Source organism: Lissotriton vulgaris, unplaced genomic scaffold (genome assembly GCF_964263255.1).
Source record: "Lissotriton vulgaris unplaced genomic scaffold, aLisVul1.2 SCAFFOLD_990, whole genome shotgun sequence".
Lineage (NCBI taxonomy): Eukaryota > Metazoa > Chordata > Amphibia > Caudata > Salamandridae > Lissotriton > Lissotriton vulgaris.
Genome location: NW_028255328.1, coordinates 49062 through 62771, shown reverse-complemented (window position 1 = coordinate 62771; position 13710 = coordinate 49062). Strand labels below are relative to the sequence as shown.

Genomic DNA, 13710 nt, shown 5'->3' with positions numbered 1-13710 from the left:
CTGATCAGGCCTATGCGGTCAGGGCGCTTTTACCCTGCCACCTTTTCTTCTTTTTTAATCGTTTTTCTTTCTCCTCATACCAAGTGACAAGATGGCTGTCAACACTTCCTGGTTACAAGTGTTGGCAGCCAATCAGAGGCAAGCTCCACTGTGGCACTTACTGGATGTACCGAGTGGGCTAGTTGGACCCCACACTGAAAAAAACATAGGTTTCAGGGACATTATAGTTAGTTGGAGATTTCACTCGTACAAAACCATAGAAATAGTCAGTAGATCTAACTTTAACTCGTGCCCATGCAATGCACTGCCGATGACGTCACATATTACATCACTCATGACATGCTCAGTGACATCACTGATGACATCTCAAATTTTCCATTGGGCATACAAGTCACACAGTCCTTAAAATAACAAACGGAGATGTCGGTTCACCATCTGCCATCAACTACTGTCTCCCGATTGGATAGAAAATAGTCAATTGTGACATTAAATTGCTTACATTCTCATGGTTCTGCCTATGTCGAACATTTGCTTTTGCCACACTGATGAAGGCTGATTGCTGAAACGCGCATGTGGCCAATAAAGTTATGTTGAAAGCCCCGGGATTGTTCCAGTTGCTTTTTTGGTTGTTGAATGAAATGGGTCACACCCCCGCTAATTGGAGGCACCAGTTGTGAGTTCGGACGAACTGGTGGGAAACGTGTATGGATATATATATATATATATATATCAAAAGGCGATCACTCAAGCAAGTAACCAGAGGACACAATGGGGAAACCTTCGGGAGTTCTTTTAATGACCAATGCTTGGCATGATGCATTTCGGCTTTATATTGCCTTCCTCAGATGCCGTTTGCAAATTCAGGGTCCACTTCGCCATTTTCCTTTGTATTGCTACGGCCCCTCCCCATAGTAGGAGGTGTTTCGGCTCCACTTGATTGGAAACAGCTGCAGTCGGGTGATGGAGGACTGCAACTACCATGATTCCCTGTTTCGGTAAGTACCGCTCCTGGAGTCCGAAGTCCGCTCATATGAGCTCTGTGTGCCTGGCAAGGGAAGGTAGGCTTGAAGTACCATTCGGACCCCTATATGACAGTCCAGAAATCCCTTGGGTCCCCAACGCTCTGCCTCATGCACAAAAAGCAATCCGGGACGTGAGACAGAAATAGCTTCCTCCTGTCTCCCTGTGAAGTCACAGTCCGTGCTGAACAGCGCCCTCTTGATTGGTTTGCTTCCGAGGCGGTCCTGCGAAATCCGATCCCTCGGTGAAATTTGCCACGTTTTCCAACAATCCACTGGACTCTTGTATATATATATATATATATATATATATATATATATATATAGGGGACTCGAGGGGGCACTGAACTGCACTTTGGCCTCACCTCCCAATGAACTCTGAAGGCTGCGCTCATCACGGAATCCGGCTCCAAAGCGTATATCCCACAGCACTTTCACGTCCCCACGAGGCATTTCACTAGCTTTGTGGGAGATGTAGTTCCACCACACGGGACCGCACCTGAGAGCTGATCCACACCTGGTGGGAGGAGCTAGGTGACTATCTACAACAGCGTGATTGGACGATGCCTCGCAGCACAAGGAGCAGTTGGAGAGGGGCGCTGAGGAAGGCAGCAATTGCCGAAATGCACCCGCCCGAGTCTGTTCTGTATTAAAGTGCTCCTGAAAGTCTCTCTTCTGGGATACGTCTCTTTTCTTGTGGAAGGGGAATGTTGCATATATATATATATATATATATATAAACAAATTAAAGTTATTATAATTTAAATACATTTAACAACAACAAACAATTAGTAATTTTTAATTCAGACTAAATAAAAATAAAAAATATACATTTTACTTTCTGGTTGATTTTTTAAAGAAATATTTAAATAAATAATGTTGTATTAGCTTATTATATTTACAGGAAATATTTTAACATACTTTCAAGATAGTATTGCTGTAGAATTCATTTTCAATTTCTTTTAGGTTTAAAAAAAAATATAAAATACATAAAAATATTTTCATTAACTTATTTTAAAGATTAAAAATCCCCAATACTACACCATAGGGAGAACTCTGCCCTGGTGAAATAAGTCTGAAACGTTACCAGTGGCAACTAGTCACTTATAAATTTGCCTTCACCCTCTAGTTTCAGGAATCGACGATATGCACATTTCCACTGTGTTGTAACTTTACATGTGAAAACGGTGAATAGTCAAAAGCAGTAAAGTTACTACAAAGTCTAAGAGTAAATGTGCACGTTTGCAGGTATTTCTACTTTTGTGAATAGGGATGATAGTCTTTTTTGACCTGTAATTATTGACCTTTTCCTTGTGCCACATTTTTCTCAATTATCCCTATCCAGAGTAGAAACTAGCCATGCATTCTTACGTTTCACAAACGGCTCCTTTAGATGACACTCAACATAATATTGTAAGGACAAAAGTAGCTGACAGGAGAGCTTTCCATTCACAGATTTGCTGTAATCAGGATCAGGGTATTTCACAATAAGTCCCTCAAAGCAGGATTCTGGTTACATTTCTGGATTAACCAGAGTGGTTAAATGATCTTCATTTCGATGAGGTTATGTACATTTGTTTTACAGGGATATCTTGAATACCAGGCATGATCCATTCTGGTTCTAGGTTTTAGACCCCAAGATATGAAGTATTTTTACAACAAACTAGCAGTGTAACTGTTCCTTCTTCACTCCAAGAAAGAATTTGCCATGACATGTTTCGGTGAGAGGTTAGTGTCTGCCATTTTCTCCCACAGTCTCTGACCGAACAGAGTTGAAATGTTCAAACAAAGGTTACAATACTGTTTTCTCTAATGACTCATCCATGAAGTACCATATCAATATGTATACTTAATGGATGCTTTAGAAGAAAATATGTAATTCCAGGCACTTGCAACACAACACAGCGATGTAATGCATTACAAAACATCTCTGCACCATACTACAACATAACACCACAAACACACATAGCTGCACTACAGCACAGCATGACACTGACAAACTACACAAGACTATAGTACACTGCACAAAAATATTATATAACACTGTAACACCACACTAACTCACTTATTCTGTACACTATAGCAAAGCATTGGACTACAAGCCAAGACAACCTAACCTTATACAACTCTACTTCACACCACATAGACCTTTGCAGTACCCTAGGGCCCAAAAACATCACACTACAACCCTACACTGTCAGGAAACGAGCTTTTTGCATGTTCCCGCCCCAGTTCTTGCCCCTATTTGAGTACTAGTTGCTGTTTTTTTTGACTCAGTGCACTTAGGCCTATTACCCTGACCCCAGTGCCAGTGTACTGACCCATTATAAAAGATTTCTTGAATTGGCTGACCCCAATTTGCAAGCACTAACTTACTTGTGAGTCCCTAGTATATGGTGCAGAGTGTGACAAAAGACAAGAAGGCTACTAGCCTCCCCTGCAGACTAGAAGGGTAGTGTTCACAATGCTAGTTTGACTATGGCATTGCCATTAATGGCAAAGCCACCCGTTCCCTTAATGATATATGTAATTCACCCCTAAGGAAGCCATATAGACCCCTATGGCAGGGAGCTGTATATTGTTAAGCAAGACATATAAGTTTATATAAGCTTAGCAGCAAAACCCTTAAAGTTGTTGTTTTGATGAGGAAAGTTAGTCCGGCTAACTTCTGACTGGGGCTACCTTACATCAAATTCAACTTGATGCCCAAATCGAAATTAATGTCACTGTTAAAGTTAGGCAGCTTTTAAAAAGTTGACACTCTGTGCCCTAGCTAGTCCAGTGGCTTTGTGCAGGCCCGGGCCAACAGACAGCTTTCTGCCCACCTGGGGAGACATATGAACAACTCCAAGACTTAAGCACAAAGGCAGTTGCCGCAAAGAGTGAGGTGTCACCTCCTCTCACAGAAAGGCCAACTGAGGTGTTAGCCCAAAAGGCAGGCTCAAAGGAAATGCCCCCTTTAAAGGGTGACAACACACCCGAGCAGGATGACTTTTGTTCCTGCAGACAAGTTGGAGGCAGGGACGGAGAGGAAAACACTGTCCTCAAACCTGTTTTCCTGTGGGCTTGACAGTAGCAAGAATATTGCACACTGGGATTGCGAAATGCCACACATAACTTGAACTTTGTCGCAAAAAAGGAGTGGGCCTACTAGCCCATTGAATAGTGACCACGTTGTCCCCCCAGGCACTTTCCCAGGATAAAATAGGCACCCCTGGCATGCTAAACCTCAGTACACATTGAATTTGGGAAAATAACCCAACAAAGACTGTCCTCCTGCCCTTGGAATAGCACCTGCTGCACTTTGGACTAGTACAATTTGGACTGTGCCTTCGGCTCCCGGCTTGGGAAAACATTGATCACAGAGCCAGATTGAAGCAGTGACTCCAAGGGTTAGTTGGTTGGCCCCCTGGAACAGCACCATGGATACCAAAGTTGAGAAAGCCAAAACCGGCACAGCAGTATCCTCTTCAGAGGAATCACCACTGACTGCTGTGGGTGCTCCTAGAGACATCTCCGATGTAGCCAAAAGTTGCACTCGAGTCTGCTGGAGCCAGGACTGCTATCAAAGGATTTCTTGCCGTAGAGGGATACTAGCCTCTACCAAGGATATTCGCAGTGATTGCTGTGTCGGGAGAACAGTAGCCCAGTCGCTGCTGGCCTTCGACTGTCACAAAGAGGATGCCATGGTACCTCACATGCAGTGGCCAAAGTTGCCCCACCTCACCCATGCACCAAGGAATCACCCACAGCTCACCCTTGTCGACTGCACAGCTCCAGGATGATATTTGAACATCTTTCCTGCCTGCATCCCCAGCATAGGAACCACTTCATTGTTCTCTATGGTGGTTGTTTTCTAAAGGCTAGAACTGAACTGAAAAAGGGTCTGGTGGCCAGGTCACTGCCCTAAGTGACCTTAAGTCAGGCTGAAGTTGGCAAACTAACTGTTTTAAACATTACAAAAAATTACAAACTTTTGTTGACCAGTGCTGTTTTGTGGTTGTATTGAAAGTTTTTTTTTATTGTTTTCAAAATACATATCTCTGGATCCTCCAATGAACTTTGATGAACATGGATTCTAAAAATGTATAAAAATATGTTCTATTTTCATAAAGTATTGTTGTATCTCTTGTGTGACTTTCTTATTCCATTGTTTGGTGCTCTTACATGATTTACCCTAAGTTCCTTTGTCAAGCTTTGCTGCTCGAAGCCCCAGATACCCAGGATTAAACAAAGGTGATACAAACAAGCTTCACTGGACCCAAGACAGTTTTTGTGACTGTATTCCATGATAAGGCTTCTACTGCCATATCATATAATACTCTGAAATTCTCACATGCATAATATATCATACCATGAGACAACCACATTGCCACTTATTCCCTAGAATGCCCGGTAAAGCAATGGAGAATCACAGTTACCTTTTTTCGATGTTCCAGGATTTTACAACATAGCAAGATGTTCTCATTTGAATTTGCAGAAGCAGATGTATGCAAAAAAGCCATAAAGATGTTTATGTCCATGCGCCGGACAGATTCCATCAGTCGAACTGTAATGACAACCCAGAGAAACAGACACATGTACAAATAATGCCCAAACAGAGGTTACTTGACATTTTTTAGAAGTTTAGAAAAAAGTGTCACAAGATATTTTTAACTTGCAGTAAAATGTGCATGAAATACTAAAGAAAGGACACTTGTCCAATATGCATTGGTGCTTGTGCAAATTATGTTTCATGTTATTTTTTTACAGATTGATTATATCTGGAATTCAGCAGTAGGTCTTGCCACATTGAGATTGACACTTTGTGTTCATTTTAGACTTTTACTCCAACTGTTAGGATCATAATTGGTTTTTGTACCTCATTCCACAAAACTTACAGTCGCTTCGTTTTAGCTTGCTAATCAGGATGACAGCTGTTGTGATCTTCCGTCCCCGCCCCGTTCCGCCGTGGCTTTTGCCGTTTGTTGCGGAGGGCTAAAGGACCAGACATACCTGACTAGCACTTGCAGGTTGGGAACAGCTGATGTGTGCGCGAGACGCCTCACTCACTGCTATTTAAGCAGCATGCCGGCGCGGACGCGAGAACACCAGCGGTAGGTCTTGTCACCTATCATTTTGCCCTGCTGCTATTTTTAAAAACCGCATTGAGATTGACACTTTGGGCTCCATTAGGATGACGGGCGGACTTTGCCCGCCCGTCATCCCATCGTAAATCGGGACCGCCCGCCATAAGGGCTGGGGTCCCGGGGGTGCCATTAGGATGTGCCCGCCACAGTGGCGGGCACATCCTGTATTTTCAGCATTGTGGCGAGCGGTGCTCTCTGCACCGCCCGCCACAATGCTGAAAATGCACTTTAACATTGTCATGTGCAAAGCGGCAGGCACCGCGCGGTGCCTGCCGTTTTGCAAATGACAATGAAGGGGGGTACCACAGGTACCCCCCCCACATGCACCCCCCACCTGTACTTCACTCAGGGGGCCCGCAGGGGGCCCCTAGAGCGAAGACCGCATGCCTTTCCGTGGCGGCATCGCCGCCGCGGAAAGGCACTGCACACCATCCATCATAATATGTCTGGCGGTGTCTATTAGACACCGCCACCATATTATTCCTTTACCGCCCCGGCCGCAAGGCAACCGGGGCGGAAAAGGGCGTTGTGTTCCCCGCAGCCATTGTAATGTGGCGGGGAGGAAAAGGGTGGTGGGCGGGCATTTATGTTGGGCGGATCGCCACCGCCACCATGGCGGTGGCGATCCGCCCGACATCCTAATGGAGCCCTTTGTGTTCATTTTAGACTTTTACTCCACCTGCTGGGATCGTAATTGGTTTTTGTACCTCATTCCACATGCTTACCGGCACTTTGTTTTAGCTTGCTAATCAGGGTGGCAGCTGTTGTGATCTTCCCTACCCGCCCGTTCTGCCGTGGCTTGTGCCGTTTGTTGCGGAGGGCTAAGGGACCGGACATACCTGACTAGTACTTCTGGGTTGGAAACAACTGATGTGTGGGCGAGACGCCAGACTCACTGCTATTTAAGCAGCATGACAGAGCGGATGCACAGAGGGCGTGCCGCTGGCACGCCAAAGGCAAGCCTGTCTGCGCCCATCCGCACCTCGATCGGGCCCAGGGCCACCCCCGTGTCCGTTCCCTACTGATCTTGGGCCCAAGTTTAAAATATACAAGAGATACTCTTGTAAGTCTTAACCCCCAGATGAAGGATTCCTGTCCGCAACTCGATCCTTTGAAAGAGCCTAAGGTGTGCCCTCTGTGTGACATGAAGTTCCTCTTCACCAAAACAAAATGCAGCTTTAACTCGCATCAAGCCCTTTACCCGCAAACAGTTTTACAAAAGTCCCTCCAGGGCCTACTCATGAATACACGCTCTTTAATTAAACACAACATTGAATTCGCCGAGCTGCTGGAACCTCACAATATAGATATGGCATTTGTCACGGAGACGTGGGCAGATGGAACATCTGATCCGGAGCTATCATTAGCCGTTCAGCAAGGATACTTATTAATCAGGAATGACAGACAGGATAAGCGGGGAGGAGAAATAGCGATTATTATCAAGGACACCTTGTTGATGAAAAGCTCTACTTGAGGAAGCGGTCCTGATTGTGAACTGCTTTCATTTAGAATCACCATCAGTGAAAACTATATATTTAATGGCATACTGCTGTATAGACCACCAGGGGCTAAGAACAAGTTTGTAGAGACAAAAGGTCATATCATCGAGTCTAGTGTTGACTTTCAGGAATTTTCTATCTCAGGTGACTTCAACTACCATTTAGAAAATATAAATGACCAATATACAATCCAGGAGGGGGGTTGGATCGTCGGGGTCCGGTTCCGAGGCTGAATACAGGTTTCCAGTGGGCTGTGAGCGTTGAGGGCGATGTTCCAGGCACGCTCCAACCCCCCTCCCGAGACCCATGGTGCAAGTAGCGCCAATTTTTAAAGTGCTGAGACACTCCTGAATTTGGAGTATTTTTGGATCGAGCTTCCTGCTCTCCGTTTTTTTCAAGCACTTTTTCACTTTTATAATTTTCACTTTCACGCCCCCAGGTTAGGGTGGACGATTAGAGAGTCCATACCGCCGGGGTATAGTCCTGATGAATGCCTTGGTAAACTTAAACCACCCATATGGCAGAAACATGTTGACTGACTGATTTTATTGTATTTCTCTGAATTTAACCAGTCCTAAACCTTGGCAAATTAATTCAGACACATAATACCTGTTATATTTGTCTTAGGGATCACCTATTAAAATTTTTTTTACTGATACCCTCTTAGACACTTTTAATTTTATTTACCCTCACAACACGCCCTTCCTCACACAACCAGCTCCGCAGTCTTTCTGGCGTCGTAGCACACCAAAGAGGCACTCGGCCTCTTTGGTGGGGCCAGTGATGAAGCATGACACTGACTAGGTCGGTGTGTGAGGGCCTTCCTATTCACCCTAAGTGAGTGTGTGATCCTTATCTTTCTCGCTCCATTTTTTGTGGCAATTCTGAGACTGATTTGACCTCTCTTTCTTTGTTTACTTGCACTTAACCGGGGACTGAGAGAGTGCCCTTGATTCTCCCTACCTCTCCCATTGTTGGTTTGTATTTCCTGTATCCTACTTCTATGTAAATCTAACTGCTTGAACTACACCTTGCACGTGATGAAGCCTACGGAGGGAAATGTAAAGAGAATTAGCACTCCCAACAAAGCTTCCATAACTATGCAGACGTAATAAAAGTGCCTCTCATGATAAATTTTAGAGCTGTTACTCTCCATTTTTATAATGAGATTCCTCAAATGTTATGCTGTGTTAAAGCCCCCGGCATACAAGACAGCATATCCAGGAGCTCTCTAACCTATCCAAAAGGACACCAATGGCATTTGCTAATCACAAAGAGCCTCTGGTCAGAAATTAGGGTTAGTTTGAGGGCACAAGTATCTCTAGATTGAATGTCAATTTCGATTACAGAGTCCCATATGTCTGCACAAACTGAAGAAAGCGGCTCCTCAGATGGTCCTACCTTCATGCCCCAAGTTGCTGCTGATTGAAATTATAACATTAAATACAATATGATAACATAGTATAAACTAACATAACATAACATAACTTATTAATCTACTAGAATTTAAAAGCCATGTTTGCTGGATACAAAAATGTCCTGAAACTCGGTAGCTACATGTTTCACTGCCAGTCCTGTAATGCTCCTGGTGAAAAAGGCCCTCCAACTTGGGTCTCCCTATTCCCCCGATTGTATAGTTGTTGCCTGCCTTTCTCTGTTTGCAAAATATGAATATTTGAGTCAGGATGGGTGATGGGGGACCATGCATGGTCAATTCAACTCATCTATGTTAGACTTCCGATACAGCTGAACAATTGTTCATGTTATGTGACTATACGTGTGAATTTATGATAAGGTTTTTTTTTACCCAGGAATGGTGCAGCTGTTTGTGACTTTTGTATCAAATATAAGAGATTAATATATATAGATTTAGAAGGCACTGCTATGGCAGGCTCTTCTAATTTGCCCATGTAGCAAATCACTGCATTTTGTGAGTGAGGCTTACAAGTTGTGTTCCTGCTCCTATGCTCCCCATTGGAATGTATTTTCTCCAGGTCACTGTTTTGGACAATAACTTCTGAAGCTATTTGCCACATTTATGAAAGTTCTAGAATGTCAGCATTTTTGGTAAGACATAATTTGAGGGCATCTGTACAGTACAAATTTGAAATGTATTACCCATTTCCTACTATTTCAATCCTGCTTGATGCCAAACAATATTAAATCATATGCCACACTATAACAGGAGCACACAATAACAGATTAAATGTGTCCCTACAGGGATCCAAAAAGTCCTTAAAATGACTCAAAAGAGTCAGTAGTGGCATGAGGTAGAGAGTTTTAACAGAGAAACAGAATAGTCAAAGATCAAATAGTGAGAAAGTTCACTTTCCCACGGGGCCTCTTGGAAAGTGGGGGCCCTGGGCAATTGCCTAATTTGCCTATGCCTTAAAACGTCTTTGACCATCTTGCCTGGTGACCAGTGGCCTCCAAGCCTACCACACACATGCCATAAGGCTCCAATAATTTGTCAGTGCTGTGTTTGGTTGTTGAATGACCATTCTGCCGAGGTGGTGCCAGGATTTGAAACACAGCCAGTACCTCCCACCTCAATGACTGTGGCCCAACACGCTCGGAAATGAAATACTAAATGATGAATGCCGGCGCCATACATTGTAACATTGAGTAACTGCTGCCTCCATATCCGCATGTACTTGAATATTGAGGGGTTGATTCACCTGCATTTCACATACTATATTATTACATAATAGCTTCAAGGACAGTGTGTTCTGTGCTGAAAATGTACTTTTTACAGAAATGCATCCCTTCATTTCATTAAAACTATAAACAATCAAAGGACTCACACAAAGGGGAAAACTCAGGGGCAGATTTACAAGAAAGTGACCCAGGGGCATATTTTCAAGGACCGGTGTTCAAATTATCGCCGTTTAATCGGCAGGAAACTGCAGATAAAACGGCGATAATGGGCTTGATAATACGCCCTTGTTAATTCCCATAGAAGCCCAGGTTCTGGTATTAACATGGGCGTCTATGGGAATTAACAAGGGCGTATTATAAAAAGCTCATTATCGCCGTTTTAACGTCAGTTTCCTGCCGATAAAATGGCGATAATTTTAACACCGGTCCTTGATAATATGCCCCTCAGTGCCTAATGCAAGCCACATTGAGTCACTTTCAAAGCACAGGGATGCAACATATTTACAACAATATGTCGCATCTCAGTGCTTCCCTCTGCCCTGGCGTACAAACTGCTGCTGTGAGCTGTGCGTCGTGGGTAGATTGTTTTTGTTTAGGAAGGGTTCCCTTCCTGCACAAAAACAATCTGAAATGCCGTTTTTCAACTTCTATGTGTGCTGCATTAGCACCCATAGAAGTTGAAAAACTGCATTGTTTCAATGATTGTTGATGTGCCGGAAGGTAACCCTTCCTGTACATAAACAATCATTAGAGGTGATTTTCTCTTTCTATGTGTGCTGCAAAATGCAGCACACATAGAAAGAGGAAAAGAAAACGAGGAGAAATTAATACATTTCTCCTTGTTGCGCCTCCCTACGCCTCTGCTGGGGAGGCATAGCATTCACACTCATTTCCAGATTTATGATTCCTTGTGAATCTGAAAATGTGTCTGGTTCCATGGGTGCTGCGTGGGAACACCCATAGCAACACCCATGGAAAGTCCCTTTCATGCAAAGTGCTGCGTGTAAAGGGGTCATATTTACAAAGAAAAGCAAAGTCACACAGGGTGGCTTATCCTGTCCTTGTAAATATGGAGCGTTATCATGCGCCACAGGTACAACACAAAAAATGATGAACCGGTGTGTCAAGGGGCTTGTAAATCTGCCCCTCAGAGTACATTTATGTTTAGTGGCATGAGGTAATGAGGTGTTTTGCTTTCGACCACTTACCTCCCTGAGGGACTGGTCTGCAGCAGCAGATTACTGCCCTCAGGCGGGCTCGCATGCGGAACTACAAGAGAAACAGAAAGAATCATTTGGTCTTTCTCTCTAAAACCAGATTTTACCATTTCATCATATTGATTTACAATGTTACACCATGTGCCGCTCAGCCATTTTCTCGTTGAAATGTAGTAGCTAACTACTAAAGGGAATCCGCTATATTCAAATGCCATGGTCGGGGAACAGTCGGAATACTGTGGTCTAAACCATGAGTTTTCCAACTCCGCTAGATCTACAGCACATACCTTAACCACACATATGCCCTAAGCACGCCTATGTGTGGTTAAGGCAATATGCATACTAACTGCTGCCTGCTACGGACAGAAGCAAGAATACCTTGCAGGAAGCGGTGAGTTTATTTGTGCTGGGTGTAGTTTTGGGCTGGGGGTTGTTTTGTTGTAGTTTAGTAGGCTGGTGGGGTTGGGGTAGTTTTATAGGCTGGGGGTGAGTCAGATTTTCTTTTGCCGGCTGGAGGGGGTAGGTCGGGTTGGTTTGTTGCCTGGTGGGTCAGGAGTAGTTTTGTGGGCTGGGGTTGATTTGGTGTTGTTTCACGTTCTATGAGCCTCCTCGGTGAGCTGCCCTATATCTCACTCCGGCCTTGAAGGGGAAATAAGTTGTTTCACCAAGTGTAACTCTTTCACTTCACATTGAAGGCCTGTAGTGGAGCGAGCTCTAAACATGATGTTTGTACAACTTTGGGAAAGAGATCACACCCCTACTTTTTTTCGAAGATACTTAATTGATTGTCAACAAAAATGAGAACATCTCAAATGACAACTCTTTTCATGAAAGTGAAAACTTTAAAGTAGGCACTATAATTTGCTCACTACTTATCCTCCCAAACTTTTAAACTAACATTGTAAGTTGGGAAGAAACCGCAGGGCAGATCTAAAAGAAACTAACGCAGCGCGATAAAGCAAGTCATTTTGCTGTGCTGCACTGCGTTAGTTTCAAAGCACAGGGATGCAACATATTTACAACAGTATGTTGCATCTCTCTGCTTCCCCTTGCGCTGGCACACAAACAGCTGCCATACGCCGGCGCAGGCATCCTTGCACAGTGGTGCAAGGATGCCTGCGTCATGGGGAGATTGTTCTTGTGCAGGAAGGGGCACCTTCTGACATTCTGACACATTTCCAGATTTACGATTTCTTGTAAATCTGCAAATGCATCAGTGGACATGGGTGTTGCGTGGGAACACCCATATCAACACCCATGTCCCGCCCCTAACACACAAAGTGTTGCATGAACTGGGGCGATACTTACGAGCACAGGTTAAGTCAGCAGAATGACTTTACCTGTGCTTGTAAATATCACTCAGCAGGCTACGCCACAAGTGCCTCATGCAACTAGATGCACCGCGGCACATGGGGATTGTAAATCTGCTCCCATATATTTAGGTCCGATCGTTTCTCAGTCATCAAACAAAAACATAGTTCAAAGGTTACTACAAAAACTCTTCTCGCTCCCTGTGTTTTTAGTAGGTGACGCTGTATTGTTTCCTCTCCTGTTTTAAAACATTGCATGTCTTATGTTTTACCTTTGTTCACCTGCAGCTTTTTTTAGAATCGGGACTTAACGTGTGAATTTTCACTAAAATAGCAGTACTCATCTCTATTTCAGAAACTCAAACCCTGATAATGACAATCAAGCATAATACCTCATTTACACTTACAGGCATGAAATCAAAACTCACATTGTTGGACATCCTGAATTGAGTAAAATTCAAATTTCAACTGTGGTTGATGGTGCTCACTAGGAATCAAGAAAGAAAAGTAATGAGTTGAGTCAAGAACTTCAGTTGTCACAATAATTTCAGAGCAAAGGATTCCATGAGCTGTGAAAGTCAGAGATCAGTGGCATAGCCTCCCATAGTAGGAAACAGTATACAATATATGCTTTATAAACACTGGAGATTCAAGACGGGTCTGTGAACTACGACCTTATTTTTTAACATGAATAATGGATTATAAGAGAAAGAACATTATCTCTATATCCAGGGTTCAGTTCAGGGGAGGCGAGAGGAGAAAAGAAAACTTGACTCTCACCTATGCTGTTGTTATACTAAATCCCCAAATACCAAAATATTTCAATATCATTTCGCCAAATAGAATGAGAAAACACCTTCATTGCAATGTGCTGTACA

At 43.6% G+C, this 13710-nt stretch overlaps 1 protein-coding gene across 1 annotated transcript in view; it reads right to left on the bottom strand.

Moving 5' to 3' along the window:
- The window catches only part of LOC147659165 (maestro heat-like repeat-containing protein family member 1), a 77602-nt gene extending 64330 nt beyond the window's left edge, over positions 1-13272 (bottom strand). The window contains exons 1-3 of the mRNA XM_086951925.1: positions 13261-13272; positions 11514-11574; positions 5441-5568 (exon numbers count right to left, since the gene is read on the bottom strand). Coding sequence (XP_086808051.1) covers positions 5441-5568; positions 11514-11574; positions 13261-13272 — 201 coding nt within the window. The remainder of the gene's footprint in view (positions 1-5440; positions 5569-11513; positions 11575-13260) is intronic.
- Positions 13273-13710: the final 438 nt, after the last annotated feature.